The following is a 24,611-nucleotide window of genomic DNA, read 5'->3' on the forward strand; positions in this document are numbered from 1 at the left end:
ATGTTGTATTTTTTCAGATTCAGATTCAGATTCAGATTCAGATTGATTGATTGATTGATTTAATATGTTATTAAGAATTAGCAAATAGTACAGTGTTACGGTTAGGCTATACAATGGTGATAAAAGGATATACTGTACAGTAATTGCACAATGCCACAATGTTTCCTTGTGGCCCTGTGTATTCAATTAATTGAGAAATGTACAATTATATTCAATAGACATACAGTAATGTAAATAACAGTAACTGCATGTATGATTTATATATGCATGGGCATTTATTAATCATGTAGTGAGATCACTATGAAAACCTGAAAAACCTGTCAGTTAGTCCGTCCGTCAGTCAGTCAGTCCGTCTGTCACGCCTCCTGACACGCTCCATATATGGTCGTCTCCATATATGAAGATCACGACACTGACCTCATCAAACCCTGGATAGCCATACATGGAGAAGAGCTGCATCATGACCTAGATCTGCATATAACGAGCCGCCCAGCTACTCTACATCTGACCTCAGCAGATATTATCTGCTCTGACTTTGTGCTTCAGGAAATAGACGAACCCATTCTGACCTGAGATCAGATTCATACGAGGTTTCCGCACTGGACACACACCGGTCTGATGAACCCATTCTGACCTGAGATCAGATTCTTAAAATGTCAGTCGTTCTTCGATTTTTCAAAAATAGCAGACCTACAAGCTCGTATCGCGCCACTCGGTGGCGCGATATGAGCTTGTAGATCTGCTATTTTTAAATAGCTAAAGCATAACATGATGCTAACACCAAAATGGGTGCCCGGTCAGAATGGGTTAAGATACGGATACGATAAACCTATTGAATCCAGGAGGGGATATAGTAAACAATGAGCTGGTAGCTGTTTATACATCAGAAGTCTGCGGAAATGAGACTGTTGTGTAGCATCATGTCGCATCATTCTCATAGAACGTTACTAGATTCAATGATCTTGTGAAAAACATTGCTTATATAAACGTTGTGTTTGTGTGTGAGTATACGTGCGTGTGTGCATGTGCACGTGTATAGCTATCATGTCATGCTTTAGCTATTTAAAAAGAGCAGATCTACAAGCTCATATCGATACGAGCTTGTAGGTCTGCTATTTTTGGGAAAAAATCGAAGAACGACTGACATTTTTAGAATCTGATCTCAGGTCAGAATGGGTTAATCAGACCAGCGTGTGTCCCAGTGGAAACCTCGTATGAATCTGATCTCAGGTCAGAAGAAACCTCAGGCAGAACCAGGCTCTACGGTGGGCGGACCATAGAGAGAGGTACGAGGACAAAGAGAGAGAAAGAGAGAGAGAGATACAAACAACAATAGCAATAATGGTAATGACAAGGATAACAATAATAGAAGGTAATAATATGACAGCAGTCCACAGTCATGGTGCCTCATGGTGCTTCTAATAACAAAGGCCATTTTACATTTTATTTATTTAAAGGTATATTCAGTGATTTCACTAAAAAAACCTTAGGTTTGGCCCAGGCCGTAGCGTAACGGTCTGGGCACCGGACTGGTGATCCAGTCGCGGTGTGCCGCGGGTTCGACTCCCGGACCCGACACGGCCTTTACTGCATGTCATCCCCCCATCTCTCTCCCGTTTCCTGTCAGCCTACTGTCTGTCCCTTAAAAAATCAATAAAGGCGTAAGCCGCAAAAAAAAAAACTTAAAAAAAAAAAAAAAAACCTTAGGTTTCGTTTTTGGCTGGGACCTAAGCCTTTCGTCCAATCAGGATAGAGAGTCAAAAACGAAACCTAAGGTTTTTTGACCCCCAGGGGTTAACTGGGGACAGGGAGGAACTCCTTATATGGTCAGCACACTCTATAGTAGAGAGGATTATCACAACAAAACAAAAAAATAAGTGATATTTGAATTAAGTGAAATCACTGAATATACCTTTAATTCTATCTACCACTATTGATATTGTGGGGCTCTAGTATGGCATTGTTGTTGCACAGTTCAAACCAATCAGCTGTGGGTGGGTGTAAGGAGCAGCACAAACTCTATAGGGTCCACTAGCCTATAGCGCAGCTTTTAGGCTCTTAGTCTTAGAGTTACTGCAGTGTGAAGTGTGGAAGTGAATGTGTGTCATTTGAATGCCTGAATAATAATTGTATGGATCTCGCCGCAGGGGTCTTTAAGTGGGTCATCAACCTGTCAAGACTTAAAATATGTCTGCTTTTAGGTTAGTGAGTCGGTGACACATTATTTAACCATGTCAACTCATGTATATGCTACAGTACAGTATGTGTTAACATTTCTCCATATCCATCGCAATGTACCCTTCGAGATACAGGCCCTTAAAAGATGTGTGTAAGTGTGGGTGCGTGCGTGCGTGCGTGCACGCTCGCGTGTGCAGACAACAACACATTAACACATAGACTCGACTCAGACATCTTAATTGTAGGTTGAAACAGAAAAGAGAATCTTAACCATAATAAAAAAAGAATTAAATCATATAATTTTTCTCGCTGTCTAAACCACTGACTAGCACTTTCAGATGAGATCGATACTGTCTATGTTTTGTTCACATATTTATTTTCTTTTTTTTCCAGGTGTTGTTTTAAGAATCAAGGCATCAATCGCATCACTGAAATCATATTGAAAGTTCATACATCAATGGCGGCGGAAACCATGCAAGGCACCAACCTGCTCATCGGTAGCATTTAGTGGTTCAGAGTCTTGCTCAAGGACACTTCGACACCGACTCTGGGGGAGCCTGCATGGGTTCGAACTGTTCCCATCCGGCCACTCTACCCCTGAGCCACCGCCACACCCTGTGTGTTACTGAACCAATCGGAGCGTTGCATCCCTTCAGGCTATGGGACGTAGCTCCACTACATCCTTCACGTTTGTTTGTTTACAAGTGAGAGACAGATGGCTATAGCTCAGCATGTTTGCCACGTGGCTTATTTCTATAATGTTTTCAGATACTGATTTTAAATGGGTAATACACTGTCTGGATGTCATCTTGAATGGGATTAAAAACGGAGTTGTTAAGTTAACAAAATCAGCTGCTGTGTTTGGATGAACCTAAGAGAGCTATAAGGCGTGTTCAGAAATAGCGCACTGAGCGCACTGTGCAATGCAAACTAATAGGCAAGTGCGCTCTCGTGCACTATTTCCGAACGCGCCCATAATACAGTATATCTAGAAAACGGATTGAGGAGAGATAGTCCCGCCCCCCTGCTATTCACTTCAATGGAAGCTGCTCAGTGGCGTTTAGAAGCCATAGAAGAACGACAAAGTCTTCCGGGTGGTAGCCTATACCCCTCGAGCGTTGATATGATTGGTTGGCTCCTATACCATAGTACCCCTCGTGTTGTTATTGTCGTACCTTATGTCACGTCCTATGTCACCGATTCATTCATCAATTTAACCTGGGCCTGCAGCCATGAACTGCAGTACCACTTTTGACCAGTAGGGTCAAATGGGCTTCAGCGTTGCCCAGCCATTCTGAGGGCTTGGGATGAACGCGCAGCAATGGGAATCAAACAGGTGAAATCAAGAGTCATTTTCATTCATGCAGGCCTCGACACGTCATCACGCTTCACATTTTCGTTCAAATTAAGTAATTAACCCATTACGTGCCAACCACACAATATCTCGTGGAAAGTTATTAATACCATTTTAGCAATCCACGACACGAGAAACACGAAATATATTAAAAAAATTAGCCTCCGTTAGCTTCCGCTGCTAGCATCCATAGGCCTCCCATTGTAGAAACAGCCTACATGCTAATCCGCGGTATACGCACAGGGTCAGTGTTTTTATGCTCAAAAATGTTTATAACCTATTAAAACGTTCATCCGAGCCACGCTAATCGCGCCGCATTGCGGCGCATTGTGATCTCATAGATCAGCTAATTTCAGCAAGCGTATACTGTACAAATCAGCCATTACAACGGCATCAAAGGCCTGCAAAAATGCATTTTTGTTGACAAAAAACACCGCATGACATTTAGTCGACTAAAGCTAAAGCATTTCAGATGACTTGACTAAAACTAAATAAAGTTTTACTCAAAACTAAACTAAAATCTAAATTTGCTGTCAAGATCAACACTGGCTCGGTGGTTTTTCTCCCCTCTCTGTGACTGAGGGAGACAAATTGTTCGACTGCAGCAGACAAATGGCCAATTAGTGCCGCTTGGCCACGGTGGGACGATGCAGCTGTGTGTCTGCACCGCGTCTCACACGACGCGCCGCCGGCCGCGTCTCGAGGCACGCGCGCTGCAGGAAACTGAATCACCGTCATGCCACCGCCAGCCATGCAGCGCTCCATCCCCCCGTAGGTCTCTGTCATCACTTGTCCTCAAATTAACTTCTACAACAATACCACGGAGCGTGTGTGTGTGTGTGTGTGTGTGTGTGTGTGAGAGAAAAAGAGAGAGATTGGAGAGAGACTTGGGGGGAGAGAGAGAGAGAGAGAGGGACAGAGAGAGAGAGGGAGAGAAATGAGTGTGCTTGTTTTTGCATTTGACTTTCAAATTTCAAGTGTGTGTACATTCGTGTGTAGCCTATGCAAGCATCATGTGCACATCTACTCTATATGTGTGTATGTGTGTGGGCATGAATGTGTACTGAATGTGTTGTGTTACTGTATGTGTCTAAGTGCATTGCTGTTGGTGTGTTTATAAATCTGTGTGCGTGTGTGCGTGCATGCGTGCGTGCGTGCGTGCGTGCGTGCATGTGAGCGCGCACGCCACCACAGCTTCAGACCACAGGAAGAGTGGGAGAGAGAAAGAGTTGGACCACGGGCGGTTAACCCCGTGACATCACAGCAGCCGCCTGCCTGATTGGCTATCCCCCAGAGGCTGGAGGGTTTATAATCCAATGGGAAGCATCAGAAACAAGCATCGTTATCATCATCATCATCATCAACACTGGCTCAGTCAGAGGAACACACAGGAGGAGCATAGTGAAGATACGGCATCTCTGATACATCTGTCTGTCTGTATCTCTCTCTCTCTCTATCTCTCTCTGTCTCCATTCCTCCGCTTGTCCAGAGAGTTCAGTCCATCCAGTGCGCCAGCTGAGAAGCCTGCATCTGAGAAGACGCTGACCAATTAAAGCAAACTTACAAGAAACAAAACAACACAAGGTAAGGATGGAGATGTTTGAGAGGAGGAGATAAATGTGCTGTTGAGAAGAGAACACATAGTCTAAGCGTCTAGTGTTCCTTTCATACTGAGGATATTTGTACTGATAAAGGAAGGGTGATCACTCAGTTCAATACAAGTTGTATCTATTGAAGCGTAAAGTCTCCCTAAGTGTTTGAAGGGCTAAGTTTGTCTTCAATGGTTAGGTCTGTTATAAAGAGCTAAGAGAGCAGGAATATTGCAATTGTTGCAAGACAGTGTTTGGCGCAGAGTGTCTAGTAGTGTCATATGTGTGAATATGCCAAAGCAGAGATATCATAATGTCCTTTAGGACAGCATGTGATATGTGGATGAACTGCAGAGGGGCATTGATATGTGGATGAACTGCAGAGGGGCATTGATATGTGGATGAACTGCAGAGGGGCATTGATATGTGAATGAACTGCAGAGGGGCATTGATATGTGAATGAACTGCAGAGGGGCATTGATATGTGAATGAACTGCAGAGGGGCATTGATATGTGGATGAACTGCAGAGGGGCATTGATATGTGAATGAACTGCAGAGGGGCATTGATATGTGGATGAACGGCAGAGGGGCATTGATATGTGAATGAACTGCAGAGGGGCATTGATATGTGAATGAACTGCAGAGGGGCATTGATATGTGAATGAACTGCAGAGGGGCATTGATATGTGAATGAACTGCAGAGGGGCATTGATATGTGGATGAACTGCAGAGGGGCATTGATATGTGAATGAACTGCAGAGGGGCATTGATATGTGGATGAACTGCAGAGGGGCATTGATATGTGAATGAACTGCAGAGGGGCATTGATATGTGAATGAACTGCAGAGGGGCATTGATATGTGAATGAACTGCAGAGGGGCATTGATATGTGAATGAACTGCAGAGGGGCATTGATATGTGAATGAACTGCAGAGGGGCATTGATATGTGAATGAACTGCAGAGGGGCATTGCAACATGATTCCATAATCAAAAGAGCACCAGCCATAAACAGTCAAGGTTCTATAGCGTAACTGCAGTGGTCATAACAGCCCTCTATCCTGTCTGTAATAGCCAATTAGACCCTATACTTAGTGGGGTCCCCCAGGGCTCTATACTGTCTGCCCTTTTTTTTCTTTTCACCCTTTACACAAATTCTCTTGGTTGAAAATAGCCAAGTTGCTATTTTTTCCTGGGGACATTAGGGTTTATGTGGTGAAGTCTGATTTATAAGACAGCTAGTGGCGCACGCCGAAATAGCACATCAATAAGCTCACAACGTGTCATCCCAACGTGTCGCTTTTAGACCTGCCATGCACTGTTGGATTCGAAATGAAGTAGTAATGGGCTATATATATGCATGCACGCCATTTTCGAAAAAACTTGAGCCACTTCCCTACTTCCTTCACAGGTGTTACCGATGATACTAATGAAGGCTCTGTTCCATTCTGGTCAAGCAGAGTCAGGGTGCTGCTATTGTGCATGTTGGCTATACTTGGCTCGCTGGAAACACTCTGCTACGTCTCAAAGTGTCCTTGACCTTGAGTGAGTTCCAAATGGCCCCGTACGGGCGTGTAACTCTGAGTGTACAAATGGAACCAATTGGACCCTTACGGGTCCATTTGGTTCCATTTCTGCACTCTCAAAGTTATAGGGGTCCTAAATAAAAAAGTTTGAGAACCACTGCACACTAAATGGAACAGAGCCTTAATTAGTAGGCTATCATCGGGCACACCTCATGTGAAGGAAGTGGGGAAGGGGCCCGGAAGTAGGAAGAGTTATTCTGTCTGCATATGGCCCGTTATGCACCTCTGAAACAATGTCAAGGGCGTGCAAATCGTTTAACCCATTCTGAACGGGAACCCATTTTGGTGTTAGCATCATGTTATGCTTTAACTATTGAAAAATAGCAGATCTACAAGCTCATATCGCGCCACCGAGTGGCGCGATACGAGCTTGTAGGTCTGCTATTTTTGAAGAATCGAAGAACGACATTTTTAGAATCTGATCTCAGGTCAGAATGGGTTAATCAGACCAGTGTGTTGTCCAGTGGAAACCTCGTATGAATCTGATCTCAGGTCAGGTCTTCCCTCTGTTGACACACCAACATTTCCACGTGTGAACTTGGGGGGCCATAACTCATATACAGTAGTGGCAGGGCCTGGTCATCTGGCAGAACGCTTGGCACTTTATTCAAGTTAATTACAAGCTATTTAAAAAAAAAAGTCTTCTTTATGAGGCCTGCGAACTTTGAAAACCCTGTGATTGGGTCGGAGTTGAAACGAGGACAGCTGTGTCTCATTGGCCCGATGACATGTCATCACGACACCGTCGCACAGGAAGAGGAAGCTGTGGGCTATAGCAACAGGAAACTAACCTCTGGATTATGTGTCATGTGACTGGGATCGACCACACTGAGTAAATAGACAAGACGAAGATGCACCAATTAGCTACGACTCGACCAAGCTGTGTGTGTGTGTGTGTGTGTGTGTGTGTGTGTGTGTGTGTGTGTGTGTGTGTGTGTGTGTGAGGGTGTGTGTGTGTGTGTGTGTGTGTGTGTGTGAACTATACACACCCACCTATAGTATTACTCTCCTTGTTTGGTTTCTCATGAGTAACGCCTGGGTTTTGAACCCAGGTAGTTATAGTACATTTGTTTCTTTGGATTCAGGAGAAGTTGTAGAAGGATGGACCAAAGCCTGTCTGTCAGTCAGTCAGTCAGTCAGTCAGTCTGTCAGTCAGACTGTCAGTCAGTCAGTCAGTCTGTCTGCTGTTTTTATAGTCATAAAAAACCAAGGAATAATCAAGAATCACAGCAGCAGGGGCACGGTGGCACAGTTGGTAGTGCTGTCGCCTCACAGCTAGAAGGTCCTGGGTTCGATTCCCGCTCGGGGCGCTGTGGGTGCTGGCGGCGTGTTTCCTCCTTCGCGTCATCAGTGCCCATACCCGAAGGCAGGGTTGGCGAAAGGGCCTTTCTGTGTGGAGTTTGCATGTTCTCCCCGTGTCCCCTAGGGTAGGTACCCTCACAAAAACATGCAGTAATCCTGGTCTCTAAAATGCCTCCCCCTGGCCAGCTGGGACGCCTGAAAGGAACTGGTTGGAACTGGTTGGAATAACGTGTTCCTTCCAAGCGCTACGTCCAACCAGGGAAACTCCCCCCTGTCAGGTGTAAAGGAGCAACTTGGACACTCAAGCATGAGTTAAGTCCGTTGCTCTCCCTAGGTTGGTGGAGGGTGTGTAGAGCCCAGGGTCACATCACAGGATGATTGACACAGGGGTGAAAAATGGGTTACAAAATCGTGGGACAAAAAATATTAATTTAAAAAAAAAGAATCACAGCAGCAGCATTATCAAATACAGTTTGACTGTTGGTTCTATTACGTTAGGCTACTTGGAGGTGCTGTGTGCAAGATGTATTACTTTTAAGCTATAAACATCTACTTGCAAGGGGTCAGAGTGATGTCATAGAGAAGGACACTGGCCCTTATTTACGAAGGCCTTTATTTTATAAATCATCTATCGGATGAAAATCAACAAAATGTGTTACGTTTCTTATTGAGGTGAACTCAAGAGACAGAGGAGATGCGCGGTGGAGCGCTTTGGATATCACGTCCGTTGCGACTGCACACGCGATTTATCGACAGCAATCGTTCACACCGATCGAATGTCCTGTGTTACTGTTATTATAGCACAAATAGCTGAACCAAATGTAAACGTGGACTTCTCATGGTTGCTTCAACATCGGGTCGTAAATGATCTGGTTGTCAGACACAATCAGAAGGATCTCTCCACTTCTAAATCTGTCGAAGCTCGGGCGCTGGGAAGAGGAGTACCCATTGTGTCTTCTTTCCCATAGAAATACATGGCAAAAAAAAACCTTTATGTGGTCCATTTGGTTCCATTTGCACCCTCTCAGATTAGAGGAACATTTGATTGTGTATATGCTGACTGGGCTGAATGTGTGTATTCTGTAATTGGAGGCCTCATGCAGACAGACATGGAAAGCAGCTTCTAATGAGAAACCACACCACACACACACACACACACACACACGCAGGCAGGCACGCGTGCACGCGTAAATGAGCGAGCACGCATGTAAACGCATACAGGCATTCATACAGTGCATGTTCTCTGTGACTCATAGACTCTCTCTCATGCACACACACACACACACCCATCTGCTCATATGCACTGGCATACCTGTAGGCATTTATGCATGTTCTCTATCTCATTCACATACTCTCTCTGTCACCAACACACGCACACGCGCGCACACACACACACACACACACACACACACACACACACACACACACACAGTCCCACACGCACACAGTCCCACACACACCCACCCATGGGCGTCTGTCCTACAGTGTATATGTACCATTCTGTGGTTTTCCACGTCTTCCACATTTAACATGGTGAATTACACAGTGCACAGAGAGCAGGCCGTCATTAGGGGCCACGACGTCAAGTGTCCTGCCCTGTTCACGAGGGCCCGGCGGGCTCTTCCCTCTGCCCGGGCAGCGTGACACTCTTAATACATTCTGACCTGAGATCAGATTCATACGAGGTTTCCACTGGACACACACTGGTCTGATTAACCCATTCTGACCTGAGATCAGATTCTAAAAAATGTCAGTCGTTCTTCGATTAAAAAAAAAATAGCAGACCTACAAGCTCGTATCGCGCCACTCGGTGGCGCGATATGAGCTTGTAGATCTGCTATTTTTAAATAGCTAAAGCATAACATGATGCTGACACCAAAATGGGTGCCCGTTCAGAACGGGTTAATACACTGTTGTTATAGCTGGGGAGCTCACAAAACGCAGCACCATGTTTCACCAAAAGTGTAGGTTGTTCACAGAAAAGCCCTCAGCCTCAGCATGCCAACCCTACAGCCACCCCCATTCTGTTTCTACTCTATGGGAAAGGCGGAGGTTTTCTTTTTCTTTTTTTCTTAAATGGAACCGGTAAAGTGTAAATGCCCTTAAATGGAAGTGAGTTCCTGTTTTTTTTGTTTTTTTGTTCTTATGTTATGATCCTTAAAAACTAAACAGACCATTATTTGGTGTAGAGGGGGGGAAAGGAGGGGGCCTATAGTATGGACCCCCTGAGGGACTCCGGTCAAGTATAGGGTTTAGATAGGTCTCATAGGCCAGGGCACCGGTGCAGAAAAAGGCCATCCATCCATCCATCCATCCATCCATCACATGCCAACTAATGTAGTAATCGTAATTGAATCGTCAACTTATTGCTGGTGTGTTTTTTTCCCCCAATTAACCATAGTTTAGATTAATCGATTATGAAAATAATCGTTAGTTGCAGCCCCTAATGCCCTAATCCTTACTAGATACCTGAACTAGATTCCTAGATGGCTCATTTCCAAGCGAAGAAGCAGCGGGTCAACTCAGAGTCACGTGACTGAACGTCTCACCCTATCTCTAAGAGAGACACACACACGACCAAATGGACCCTTTGTAGACTCTCAGGGTGAAAATGAACAGTGCCAGGCAGCGTAACACTCAAATACAATGTTGTTATAGCTGGAAAGTCTCAAACGCAGCACCATGTTTAACCAAAAGTATAGGTTGTTTCTCAGTCGAAGCCACAGACGCATGCCAATTCTCGCCATTCTCTTTCTATACTCGATGGGAAAGGCTGTCACTGTTTTTGTTTTTCTTAAAGGGAACTGGTAAATGTCCATAACCCATTTAGGCCTAACGTCGAAATAAAAAGTATTTTGAAAGAATATATATATTCAAAGATTTGTGCCGCATTTTCACGATTTTTCAAAAACAATCTCGTAGCGCGCCACGAGCTTGTAGATCTGACCTAGACATGACCTTTACGTTTTACCCTCGGCCCTCACTACCCTGTTTTTCTGCATTTCTTTTAAAATGGTGGAAAAAGTACTCACATTCTTTACTTAAGTAAAAGTATCAATACTGCAATGTATGCTCAAAGTCAAAGTCAAAGTTCGGGAATTCAAAATGTACTTAAGTACTTAAGAGTAAAAGTACAAAAGTATCAGAATCAAAATATACTTAAGTAAAAGTGCTCATTGCGCAGAATGTCCCATTTCACAAGTTCAATAAAATAATTGTTTGAAAATAGCCAACATGTGCTGAAGTGGTTAGTGGTTAGTGTGTTTTGTAACTTTGTTTCATTAATCCTCTCCATGCCCTATAGTATAGGCCTACCAAAGAGAAATGTCATATCCTGGCATTTTTTTCACTGTGTGTCCCATTTTGGTGTCAGCATCATGTTATGCTTTAGCTATTTAAAAATAGCAGATCTACAAGCTCATATCGCGCCACCGAGTGGCGCGATACGAGCTTGTAGGTCTGCTATTTTTGAAAAATCGAAGAGCGACTGACATTTTTAGAATCTGATCTCAGGTCAGAATGGGTTCATCAGACCAGTGTGTGTCCGGCGGAAACCTCGTATGAATCTGATCTCAGGTCAGAATGGGATATAGGAGTGGACTGGTATATCCCTTGCGGGATTAAGTGATTTCATGACAGAGAGACGATTTGCAGTATTCGGTAGGAACACGGTCATTCGGAAAACCACAACTTATTATTTCAGCCTCTAATTAAGGATGTTAATTGCTAAGTTTTAGTTGCCAGCGTCCCGGGCAGGAAATGGGACTGGTTGTTAGATGTACTGTACTGTAGGTGTGTGTGTACTGTGTGTGTGTGTGTGTGTGTGAGTGTGAGTGTGAGTGTGAGTGTGAGTGTGAGTGTGAGTGTGTGTGTGTGTGTGTGTGCACGTGCGTGCGTGTCACAACGCATTGTGCTTGTAGATCGGCAATCTTCTTTGGTGAAGAGATTTGGGGCGGTGACGGAAAACGTGGTCAAAGTACAGTTTTGTTGTAACTGTAACTCAAGTCCTTCTCTAAGACTACATCTGGTTTAAGTGAAAACCAGGAAATCGTGCCGCGCTGCGAGCTTGTACATATATTTTTGAAAAATCTTGAAAGTGTTTTGAATTAAAAAAAAGGTTTGAGAACTGATTTTAGGGTGCCGTCAAACTGAACTTAAATTCTGCCTATGACTGAGGGCTGATTCTTAGCCTCGCATAGTTATATACAAATATCACTGCGTGGATATTAGTCTCGTCCCTCTCAGCATTCGATTTTCTTCCAGACTCATCTGGTTGGCTCGTCACCACTTCGGCCGTGAAGTCCTCCCACAATTGAGAGGGGCCAGACTTAATCTGCCTGGGGCAAATTATGCATTGCAAGGGCAGATGAAGGCTGACTATACGCGAGGCTAGCGGATTCTGCCAATGCTTTTCAATGGAAACGGATTGTTACCATATTTGCGGATTTAAAAAAGAATCCCATTGAAATGCATTGGCAGAATCCACCCTCAAAAGGCAGAATTAAAGGCCTCAGGTCTTAGGTGAGGAATTGTAGACGAGACGATTCCGCTGACTGGACACATGCAGTACATCACACAACTCACTCCGTGGCTGACATCTCATTGTGTTTAGGGATAAATTTAGAATCCAGAGCAAAGAGTATTTTTGGGGTTGCCATAGTATGCAAAGCTAGGGGTTTTCACCATAATGTCATGTTTTCATTCTGGGAGTCGGAACCTAACGTTTCTATTTTCATCCGTTTTCTCCCCCCTCCGCAGAAACGATGAAAATTGCCATCATTTTCGTCCTCCTCTTCGCCACAGTTCTCTGCAGGCCGGTGAGTTGCATTCGAGAAATGTCTGGAACAGAATAGTCAGGCTTGGATTTGCTGGAGAGACTGGTTGGCCCATGGGGAATATTTTTCTCATCCTGGATTCTAGTCAGACTGAATTAGATATACATGCATTCCTATATGTTTGACAATGTCACATTTTAACACTTTGATAAAATAATGTATTTGTTAACCAATAACATATGAATTAATAATTCTGAGAGTATAATAATACATTTTATTTGTTTGACACGATGACATACGTCATCATCTCATTCGGGCCAATCACAATTGCATCCACTTTTGTCTTTTGTCTTCAATGTTTCCGTTTACACACTTTTGTCTTCAATGTATGTTTAAACAGACCCTCATACAGGAAGAGACATATATAAAAAAAAAAGTAGTAAACTAAAAAAGTAGCATTTCCCCTTACAAAACTTGTAATCAAATGGGTCCAATTGTTACATTTGTAAGCATTTGATGGTGTAGTGGTGCATTATGGAGGCCAGTGATCCATCAGGCTGGCCCTCTCAATCTATTAACGTCATCATTATGATCATCATCAGACATTATCATCCCATAATCCTTTGTGTTTTCATTGTTATATGTCGTCTCGTCTGTTTGTGTTTCAGGCCAGAAAGTCCAGCAGCTCAGAGAGCTCAGAGGAAGTGGTGAGTAGCTCCACCCTAGAGATTTCAAGGAATGACTGTGCGTTCATGCGTGCGGCCCTGTGTGCGTGCCGTTAGGACTTGCCCTAGCCTTGACAACCTTGCTAAAATGTAATTTGATGTACTATAGCCAGTTTAATTTGTAGACCTCTGTCGAATCCTATAGTGTGTAGTTTCAATGTACAGATTATTTATTTTTGGATATTCTACTGTTTGGACTGATGATAGGTTCTTGGTTTACTGTAAATTGCTCTGGAATAAGAGCGTATGCTAAAAGCCTAAATTGTAAATTGTGTGTACGTGGCGTGCATCATATTGATACGTTTGTCCTTTGCTGTCAGGCGAGGCCTGCCAGAAGACCAGCCCCAGCTGCTGTAAAGGCTGCTGAAATCCCTGCACCTGTCCAGGTAAATACTAATAGCTGCTCTGTTTGTACCTGTCCAGGTAAATACTAATAGCTGCTCTGTTTGTACCTGTCCAGGTAAATACTAATAGCTGCTCTGTTTGTACCTGTCCAGGTAAATACTAATAGCTGCTCTGTTTGTACCTGTCCAGGTAAATACTAATAGCTGCTCTGTTTGTACCTGTCCAGGTAAATACTAATAGCTGCTCTGTTTGTACCTGTCCAGGTAAATACTAATAGCTGCTGTGTTTGTACCTGTCCAGGTAAATACTAATAGCTGCTCTGTTTGTACCTGTCCAGGTAAATACTAATAGCTGCTCTGTTTGTACCTGTCCAGGTAAATACTAATAGCTGCTCTGTTTGTACCTGTCCAGGTAAATACTAATAGCTGCTCTGTTTGTACCTGTCCAGGTAAATACTAATATTTGTCAGCCATAGTATCCTAACCATCCAAGGAAAACGTATACACAATCTCATAGAGTTATGAGAAATAGAGAGAGATGGGGAATATGACACGCAGCAAAGGCCGTTGGGATCGGGACTCGAACCTGTAACCCGCTGTCAGGGTGCCTGCATGCCCTGGACCACTACACCGACAGTCCAGACCTAGAGGTTGTTTAGTTTAGTTTAGGTTGTTTAGAGTTTAGCAAGCTAAACTTTTGTTAGGTATAGGAACTCGTTGGCATTTCTCCTTACCTTGGGGACTTTTTGAAATGTCTGTGGAGTAAAAAGAAGAAAGGTTTTCTTTCCATATGCTTTATTCAGTGATGCTGTTTTTTTTCTCCTCTCCTCTCCTCTCCTCTCCTCTCCTCTCACCTCGTGGCTATAATCTCTGTTGCACCGAACCCATTTACTCCCATCAGTACCTGACATTATCACCCTGTAATTAATGTGCTTTGATTGGCATTTGCCCTTTGGCATATATACGGTGAAAACAAAGAAAATGTAACTGTAAAAAACGGGTCACGGTAGGCGGTGGCACAGTACATGTTTTAAGCGAGTGTGATTTATTGCGTCTGTCTCTGCGTGTTAATGTTGCAGAATGTGGAGGCAGCAGCAGCCACCAACTCAGACGAGAGTTCAGAAGCTTCAGACGAAGAGGAGGTGAGAGTCAGACAGATTATATTCTTATCATGTCAAATCTTGCGGTCTGGCCCCCGTAATTTCAGTTTGAGTCTGTCTTGGCAGTAAAATGCTCAGGGTTAAATTAACTCACGGAGTCTACAAATGGAACCAAATTACTCTCCAGATTTAACGCTCCGAGTTAAATTAACTTGATCCCCTAGTGTCCCTATTCTGGGCCCAACATTCTGCCAAAATAGCAACTTTTTCAATCAAGCTTGTACAGTTAGATCTGCTATTTACGGTGAAGATATTTAGTGCAGAGTGAAAAAAGGAGGGGGCCTAGTTTAGAGCCCTGGGGGACTCCGGTCAGCTATAGACAATAGGTTTTAAGTGGTTGGATTTTGTTGTGTTTACATTGCACTGAAGAAAGAGTGGGGAGGGGGCGTTATTGTGAACTGGACTTGACCCTAGTGTTGAGAAAGCTACTTTAAAGAAGATGTTGCTGCAGCTGTACTATACTGACAGTATAGTACAGCTGTACTAATACTCATTACTTCATAAGAAGGAACTCGGCTACACTAAAAGGTTTTTTACCAAATGACTCACCAAGCACTGTAACTTGCCAGTGTAAACTCAAGTTTATTACGACTATTTTAAACGATTTCCTCGATTACAATTAATGTGAAAAAGAAAAATGAAAAAAAGTGAAAATAGCAGATCTAGCAGCTGTGACCTTATGGATCTGCTGCTTAGTTTCACAATTGTTTCATTGATATAATGAACTGCTTGCTTCTCATTGAACCTACACGAGCAAGTTTGGGTCGGTTCTTGGTTCAGAATATCGTTTTCAAAATATGCTTTGTTAATTACTCAGCCCTACAATTGTCATTATTGTTGAGATATGGACTCACTCCATGACATTCACTTGAGTTCGAACGACTTGCACGTGTATATCTGTTGACCGGTATACGTGTATCCCTGTGTGTGTGCGTGTGTGTGTGCGTGTGTGTGTGTGTGTGTGTGTGCGTGCGTGTGCGCATCAGGCTGCAGCAGACGCGACATCGGAATCCCCAGAAACGGTCTCCGTGTCGGACACAGACAGCGAGGACAGCGCTGACGATGACGACGATGACACCGATGAGAGTGTGAGTACATGAGTACACGAGTACATGAGTACACAAGTACATGAGTACACGAGCGTGTGTGTGTGTGTGTTTGTGTGTGTTTAGAGTTGTAGATGCTCTCTATCTGTCTGTCTGTCTGCCTGTCTGTCTGTCCCTCCACCCAGGGAGGGACTAGTAATAATCAGTGGCGGAGTAAATAAGTACATTTACTCAAGTACTGTACTTACAACCAGCTCAGTGGCCTTGTGGTTAGAGTGTCCGTCCTGAGACTGGGAGGTTGGGGTTCAATCCCCGGCCGGGTCATACCAAAGACTGTAAAAATGGGACCCAGTGCCTCCCTGCTTGACACTCAGCATCAAAGGGTTGGATTGGGGGTAAGTCCCTGCGACATACTAGCGTCATGTCCAGGGGGTGTACTTGTACATCAAGCTGCCTCACGCTACAGAAACAGATCGGCTCCTGCTCTATGAGCCTCATGGCTACAGAAACAGATCGGCTCCTGCTCTATGAGCCTCATGGCTACAGAAACAGATCGGCTCCTGCTCTATGAGCCTCATGGCTCGGCAAGGCCACTTACTTACTGTACAGGCACAAGTATTTCCAATGTTCGGTACTTTTAATTCTACTGCACTACCTCTCGGAGGAAAATATTATACATTTACTCCACTACAATGATGTGAAAACTTTAGTCAGTTATCCCATTCTGACCGGGCACCCATTTTGGTGTCGGCATCATGTTATGCTTTAGCTATTGAAAAATAGCAGATCTACAAGCTCATATCGCGCCACCGAGTGGCGCGATACGAGCTTGTAGGTCTGCTATTTTTTGAAAAATCGAAGAACGACTGACATTTTTTAGAATCTGATCTCAGGTCAGAATGGGTTAATCAGACCAGTGTGTGTCCCAGTGGAAACCTCGTATGAATCTGATCTCAGGTCAGAATGGGGTAACTATGAAAACCAGCATCTCCCGTCAGTCAGTCATGCAGTCCATCCGTCACGCCTTGTGACACGCTCCACGCATGGCCAATACAGAATTCATTCCATATGTTGAGTTGATCTGACCTCATCAAACCCTGTACACTCAAGACACTGCCCCCACTGCCACCCTTATTTATTTATTTGACAAAAATGATGATACAACTATCCATACAAAACACATACAATACAAGAGTAACAAATTATACAATACAATAGAGCGGCGCAGTCCCTCCCCCTTTCAGAACAACGAACGGCCCAGGAAATGAAAACGCAATGCATTTCCCCATAGGCAGTTTTTTATTTAATTTATTTAAAGACCTTTTAAGCGTCGTACGAAGCCAACTCTTGTCGTGACAAATCATGACAACACACACAATACTTTGGACCAAGCAAATAATTACAAAGAAGAAAAACAACAAAAAATGTGTTGTAACCTGCCGTTTTTTTCTACTTTCTAATTCCAAACTTTGTTTGGCCCGAAATATTGTGTGTGTGAGTTGGCTTCGTACGACGCTTAAAAGGTCTTTAAATAAATTAAATAAAAACTGCCTATGGGGAAATGCATTGCGTTTTCATTTCCTGGGCCGTTCGTTGTTCTGAAAGGGGGAGGGACTGCGCCGCTCTATACAGGATCAATATAAACACTGTACAGGGGACAGAATAACCGCTGTGAAGTGAAAGATGACACCAATAATAGAGATGATAAGCTGATAAGAGCTTAGATCTCCATATATGGAGCTGACCTGTTCTGACATTCCATAATGTTGATCTGAACTCATCAAACCCTGTAGGCCTACACTCAAGACACGTTCCATAACGGCCAGTCCAGAATCCATTCCATATGTTGATCTGACCCCTCCATGCCACAGCGCCATGAGCGCTCGCCCAGCAGTCTGCCGTCACCCAGGGGGATGCGTGCACGGTGGCTTCTCGCCCCCAGGGCGTCTTACTGGTATTCATCTCTATCTACCTTCTCTCTGCGTCTCTGCAGGACACCGACGAGGACGAATCCAGCGACAGCTCCAGCGACGAGTCGGGCGAGTCCTCCAGCCCCTCCCCCACCACGGCCAGCCCGGTGGTGATCGTCACGGACGAGCCCGTCGTCGTCGCGGACGCCACCGACGAGCCCATCACCGCCTCCGTGGTGACGGACCCCGCCCGCGGCGACAGCCTCGGGGGATACCCCAGCGACCTCAAGTCCATCATCTACGTGGAGGAGAAGTCCTACGTACCGGAGGAGAAGTCGTACATGGTGGAGGAGAAGTCGTACATGGCGGAGGAGCACAAGTCCTACCAGAAGAACCCGGCGGCCTACAAGTCCTACGAGCTGTACGGAGCCGGTCCTCAGAAGAAGGTGGCCCATGACATCACGGACGGAAACGACGTGGAGAAGAGCCTGCAGGTGTACAAGGTATACAGGTCTTCTGCACTTCTCTTCTCCTCTCCATTTCTTTGTTTTAGTCACATTCTATAGTCGCCTGGAATGTTTTAGTGTTAGTCTAGTTGTAGTCGACTAAATATTATAAGATGTGTTTTGGCGGGCCTTGATGCAGTCGTAATGACTGATTTTACACTTGCTGAATATAGCCGATGTTTTCAGCATGCGACCAAGTGTAGAATGACTTATACTGGATCTCTTGTCCACTAGTCCCTTCCTAACATTTTAGTTTGTTGACGAAATTGTCAATATATTTAGTCTCATAGTTTTAGTCATCATAGCTCAGTTTTCATTAATAGTTTCCATTTAGTTTTCGTCAGTGAAAAAAGATGGTGGACGAACATTTATTGTCAAATATTAGTCGACAAAATCAACACTCTCTCCTCTCCAGGCCCTACAGGTGCACACGGACCTCCTGGAGGAGGACACCAGCACCCCAGAGGTGGAGAACCAGGGTCTGGACACCTCCTCCGGCAGCACCACCAGCTCCCAGGACCAGGAGGAGCCCATGCTCCGCCAGGCTTCCATCCCAGAGGAGGAGGAGGAGGACAGCGCCAGTGCCAGCGATGCCTCCGTCTCCGCCTCCCTCTCCGCCTCCGCCTCCGTCTCCGTCTCCGTCTCCTCCAGCGGGAGCTCCAGCGCCACCGAAGAGGAGGAGGAGAGCGCCAGCAGTGCCACCACCGAGAGCGCCAGCGCCAGCCAGGAGTCCGAGGACGAGGACGACAGTCAGAGCAGCGAGGAAGCCGCTACGGCCACGCCCGGCGCCGCCGACAGCGACTCCGACGAGACCTCGGAGAGTGACTCTGACGAGCAGGAGGCGGCGACTGACGCCACCACCGACGTCCCGCCCGTCATCACCGCCAAATAAACGCCACGGCGCGTTGGGAGAGTGCACATAACATCCAGTTGTCTCTCCACTAAACTTTCCAGCAAACTGCCACTTTATAGGCTGCATGCATGACTGTATATAGTCGCGGGTTTCCAGGAGGTGGCATATATATACCCGCTATAGTCCCTCTCCCGGTTCAGTCTCTCATAGTCTCTCCTCGTTTCGATTGGCTCGGCCGGCACATTTGAACCGGAAACACGTGCCTCTGGGTTAAAATCTGCTGCTGAGCCAATCGAACGAAGCTATGAGAAAATGAACAAGGAAACAGGAAACGCGTATACTACCTCCTGGAAAGCCGAGACTACAGCTATGCACAGAGCCTGTTTCCCTGAGAACCTTTGTTCATCTCAGCGGTGCTTTAACCACTGCGTTATCACCGTGGTGAGTTACAATCATCTGAGAATTAGTTTAAAGGTGGTTGCACACTGGTGAGTTTTTGCATTTTGCGGATCCGAAAGCACCCCACTAGACCCCGGTCCGAAAAAAACATATAATATGGACGAAATATTCGGCGGCAGTGTGAAGACGTGATTGACATAAACTAGGTACGGTCGACTTTCTTTCTTTTTTTTTACGTGCTCCGAAATTCACTACGATATCGTAGCGTGTGCAAACACCTTAACTCTGAGAGTGTAAAGATTGACCCCTTAAAATGCTCACTGTTAATTTATCTTCCGAAAGTATAAGAATGGAACCAAATGGACCATTTCAGTTCAATTGATACTCAATTTTTACACTCTCACAGGCAATCTATAACTTTTGATCATGTTTTTGGCCCTGTCGGGGGAAACATAGCGCGGCTCAGTGGTGATGTCGAGTACTGCAACCGGAAACAATAACCTCTGGGCGACCTCACAACTTCCCCGCCCTGCTCTTTCACGAAAACATACAAAGCCGAGGTTGTGTCCTGATATCTACACGAGCATAGCACAATATTTATTCATTCATTATCAACACATTATGCAAAACGTGTATTTTCCTATTGTACTGACTTATTGCTAAACGGGACAGATGACCAAACCGCTTTCTGTTTCAGTGACTTCAGACAAAGCTTTGCTGTTCCTGCAGTTTGATCAATAATAAAACTTGAACCTGAGATAAGCCATGCCTTTGTTTTCCCGTGTGGCTCAGCTTTGTGCTCATTACTATGTTTGCTGCTGTAGTCAGACTGTGGGACAAAATATGCAAATGAATATGGACTCAGGACTCCACACATACGCATGCACGCACGCACGCAACACACACACACACACACACACACACACACACACACACTCACATGCGTTACTGCAATCAAGGTCTGACCGAACACACACACCCTGTGTCACGCGCACACACACAACCCTCCCAGTTCATTTGCACAGATCCTGATTACACTACATGTTGTTTGTCCCCTGTGTTTTACTGCAATGTATCATATTGTACCAATTTATAATATATTAATAAATTTCTTTTTTCATAAAAAGGACAGAGTGGTCGTATGGTGTTTTAGCAAATAACCTCAGACATGCATACACAGACAAGCCTTATAAGACTCCTCCAACTGTGCTTCAGTGTTGATTTTAGTTTTAGTCTCTTGAATAGTTTTCATTTAGTTTTAGTCTCATTTTAGTCACCTGGAATGTTTTAGTGTTAGTCTAGCTTTAGTCTACTAAATATCATAAGATTTTAGTCGACTAAATCTACAGTTGATTTAGTCGACTAAAATTTATTTTGGCCGGCATTGAGGCCATCGTAATGACTGATAAGTGTAAAATGACTTACTGTTACTGTATCTCTTGTCCACTAGTCCCTTCCTAACATTTTAGTCTAGTTTTTATTTGCTGACAAAATTGTAAATATATTTAGCCTTAGTATTAGTCATCATAGCTTCGTCAGTGAAAAAAGGTAATTTTGTCATAGTATTAGTCGACGGAATCAACACTGCTGTGCTTCAGTCTACTCTTGTCATACTTTTAGCCATGTATTGTAACAAATGGAACACAGTTTACTTGGGTTTGAAGTCTATACACTCTTAACCACTTGAATGCTTTATACTTTGTTGACCTGGATGCCCCATGGTGTCTATAGATTACTCTGTCTGAACTCCTGTAGGTGGAGGCTGGGGTGGTGTTGACCTGGATGCCCCATGGTGTCTATAGATTACTCTGTCTGAACTCCTGTAGGTGGAGGCTGGGGTGGTGGAGGAAAAGCTTTGTTGACCTGGATGCCCCATGGTGTCTATAGATTACTCTGTCTGAACTCCTGTAGGTGGAGGCTGGGGTGGTGTTGACCTGGATGCCCCATGGTGTCTATAGATTACTCTGTCTGAACTCCTGTAGGTGGAGGCTGGGGTGGTGTTGACCTGGATGCCCCATGGTGTCTATAGATTACTCTGTCTGAACTACTGTAGGTGGAGGCTGGGGTGGTGTTGACCTGGATGCCCCATGGTGTCTATAGATTACTCTGTCTGAACTCCTGTAGGTGGAGGCTGGGGTGGTGTTGACCTGGATGCCCCATGGTGTCTATAGATTACTCTGTCTGAACTACTGTAGGTGGAGGCTGGGGTGGTGTTGACCTGGATGCCCCATGGTGTCTATAGATTACTCTGTCTGAACTACTGTAGGTGGAGGCTGGGGTGGTGTTGACCTGGATGCCCCATGGTGTCTATAGATTACTCTGTCTGAACTCCTGTAGGTGGAGGCTGGGGTGGTGTTGACCTGGATGCCCCATGGTGTCTATAGATTACTCTGTCTGAACTCCTGTAGGTGGAGGCTGGGGTGGTGGAGGAAAAGCTTTGTTGACCTGGATGCCCCATGGTGTCTATAGATTACTCTGTCTGAACTCCTGTAGGTGGAGGCTGGGGTGGTGTTGACCTGGATGCCCCATGGTGTCTATAGATTACTCTGTCTGAACTACTGTAGGTGGAGGCTGGGGTGGTGTTGACCTGGATGCCCCATGGTGTCTATAGATTACTCTGTCTGAACTACTGTAGGTGGAGGCTGGGGTGGTGTTGACCTGGATGCCCCATGGTGTCTATAGATTACTCTGTCTGAACTCCTGTAGGTGGAGGCTGGGGTGGTGTTGACCTGGATGCCCCATGGTGTCTATAGATTACTCTGTCTGAACTCCTGTAGGTGGAGGCTGGGGTGGTGTTGACCTGGATGCCCCATGGTGTCTATAGATTACTCTGTCTGAACTCCTGTAGGTGGAGGCTGGGGTGGTGTTGACCTGGATGCCCCATGGTGTCTATAGATTACTCTGTCTGAACTACTGTAGGTGGAGGCTGGGGTGGTGTTGACCTGGATGCCCCATGGTGTCTATAGATTAATCTGTCTGAACTCCTGTAGGTGGAGGCTGGGGTGGTGTTGACCTGGATGCCCCATGGTGTCTATAGATTACTCTGTCTGAACTCCTGTAGGTGGAGGCTTGGGTGGTGTTGACCTGGATGCCCCATGGTGTCTATAGATTACTCTGTCTGAACTACTGTAGGTGGAGGCTTGGGTGGTGGAGGAAAAGCTTTGCCAGGAGCAGCTAATTGTGTTCCAGCACTGGTTAGCAGAGGTCGAGTTTGGAAGCAGCGACCCACATATTAACTGTTGCGGCTGACAAAGGAACACTAATTCAGCAGACTAACAATGTATGACTCCTGTGTCCGGCATGACCTAACAGGCTAACACCATGCATGCTTCATTTTGTTATAGCATCTGAGAGGGAGACGGCGTAGGAGAGGGGTATAGGCTCATAATAATATCCCATTATTCCGACCATGCATTACGTTAGTGTGAGATTAGGGTAATGGGTTCATTATAGGGCCAGTCGGAATCGGAGAGGCAGGTATAAGATGAGAGGGAGACAGACATAATCTTCCTGTGATTAGATGTAGTTATCATGGCTGCATGTGGCTCAGGAGGCAGAGTGGCCATTTGAGAACTGGCAGGTTCCCAGATTGATCCCCAGCTACAAAAAGTGCCCAACCCATTAAGACCTGAGTGAGGCCGACAAATGGCTTACAATTCAGTAGTTCGCAAACTTTGTCTTGCCAAGGACCACCGAAGCTGAGTCCAATCTGAAAATATTTTGTGGCAGGGACCCCCAGAAGAGAAGACTTGTTGGCATTGTTCAGTATTGCCCACTGCTCCCAATAGTTATGATGCATATGAACCCTAGCATCCCTATTCTCTATTCTGGGGTGAAAAAATAAAATAACAGCTCCACAAGCTCGACACATAGTTCTCGACAAAGAGTTTTGGTGTAGAGGGAAATCAGGGTTTACAGTAAGTTACATATGTTTTGTTTCAACCCTAATCACTATATGAGATTTAACCTGATAATTGGGTATTGGCAACCTTAAAATGTATTTTCTGTAACAAGAAAGAAAGAGGTGTGATCTGAGGCTTTTTGTACCTTTTTTAAGGAGATGGCCGATGTAAAACCAGGGTACTAAATGTTATGTTACCGCTATATACTGTGTATAGCGACAAGAACGCCCAAAAGGGATTCCCGTCCTGAATGAGTTCAAGTTAAAAAGCCAACATGTTTGGACTTGGCAAACTAAAATGGAAACAAAATATTCTTACTATCTTACTATTGTTATTGTTACAGTCAGAGAGGGGGGGGATCTCATACAGCATCACATTATACTTAAAACAGACAATCAATTTGTAGATCTGTCTGCTCTCTCCCACCCCAGGCACTTTACTGCTGCAAGTTATAGAGTGAATTATGCAGAGGGTATAATCTGCATGGTATGCTCAAATCATCGCTCCTATTTTTATGATTCTAGATATATGTGAGAGCAACCGTGGCAGGAGACAGACAGACAGACAGACAGACATTTGGCAGTCACAGAGAGACATGGGTGTACAGACAGACAGATTAAAAGATAGACAGGTAGACAAGGCGGTGCTAGAGAAGGAAGCCAGGGTGCACCCACTGCACTGACATTTCACTTCAGTGGCATACTGTTTGTCTGTGTGTGCGTGTGTGTGTGTGTGTGTGTGTGTGTGTGTGAGAGAGTACTTTGGAAACTTACAGCAACTTTTGGGGAAATTGGGGTATCGCCAATTCAATGTGACAAGGCTTATTTAATTTAGTCTGCTTGCATGTCTGTAATTCTGCCTGTCTAAACTGTCTGTCTGTCTGTCTGTCTGTCTGTCTGGTTTCAGCCTCCACGAGGAAACCCTAAATACATTGCATATAACAACATATAACAACCACACCAAGGGGTCTAATGAAGTATACT

At 44.9% G+C, this 24,611-nt stretch overlaps 1 protein-coding gene across 1 annotated transcript; it reads left to right on the top strand.

Moving 5' to 3' along the window:
- Window positions 1–12,769: 12,769 nt before the first annotated feature.
- Window positions 12,770–20,855, top strand: spp1 (secreted phosphoprotein 1). The gene is made up of 7 exons (XM_083793446.1): window positions 12,770–12,825; window positions 13,452–13,490; window positions 13,829–13,894; window positions 14,932–14,994; window positions 15,999–16,100; window positions 18,052–18,471; window positions 18,890–20,855. Exons 1-7 carry the CDS (start codon window positions 12,772–12,774, stop codon window positions 19,364–19,366), a joined length of 1,221 nt encoding a protein of 406 aa, XP_083649572.1. The 5' UTR covers window positions 12,770–12,771; the 3' UTR covers window positions 19,367–20,855.
- Window positions 20,856–24,611: the final 3,756 nt, after the last annotated feature.

Source organism: Protomyctophum parallelum (assembly GCF_964188405.1).
Source record: "Protomyctophum parallelum genome assembly, chromosome: 21".
NCBI classification, from domain to species: domain Eukaryota; kingdom Metazoa; phylum Chordata; class Actinopteri; order Myctophiformes; family Myctophidae; genus Protomyctophum; species Protomyctophum parallelum.

Excerpts from the sequence above, each read along its gene's own strand:
- spp1 (XM_083793446.1), top strand. The coding sequence starts at position 12,772 with ATGAAAATTGCCATCATTTTCGTCCTCCTCTTCGCCACAGTTCTCTGC. Across the intron at positions 13,895-14,931 it reads AAATCCCTGCACCTGTCCAG|AATGTGGAGGCAGCAGCAGC; the intron begins GTAAATACTAAT and ends TTAATGTTGCAG. Across the intron at positions 16,101-18,051 it reads ACGATGACACCGATGAGAGT|GACACCGACGAGGACGAATC; the intron begins GTGAGTACATGA and ends GCGTCTCTGCAG.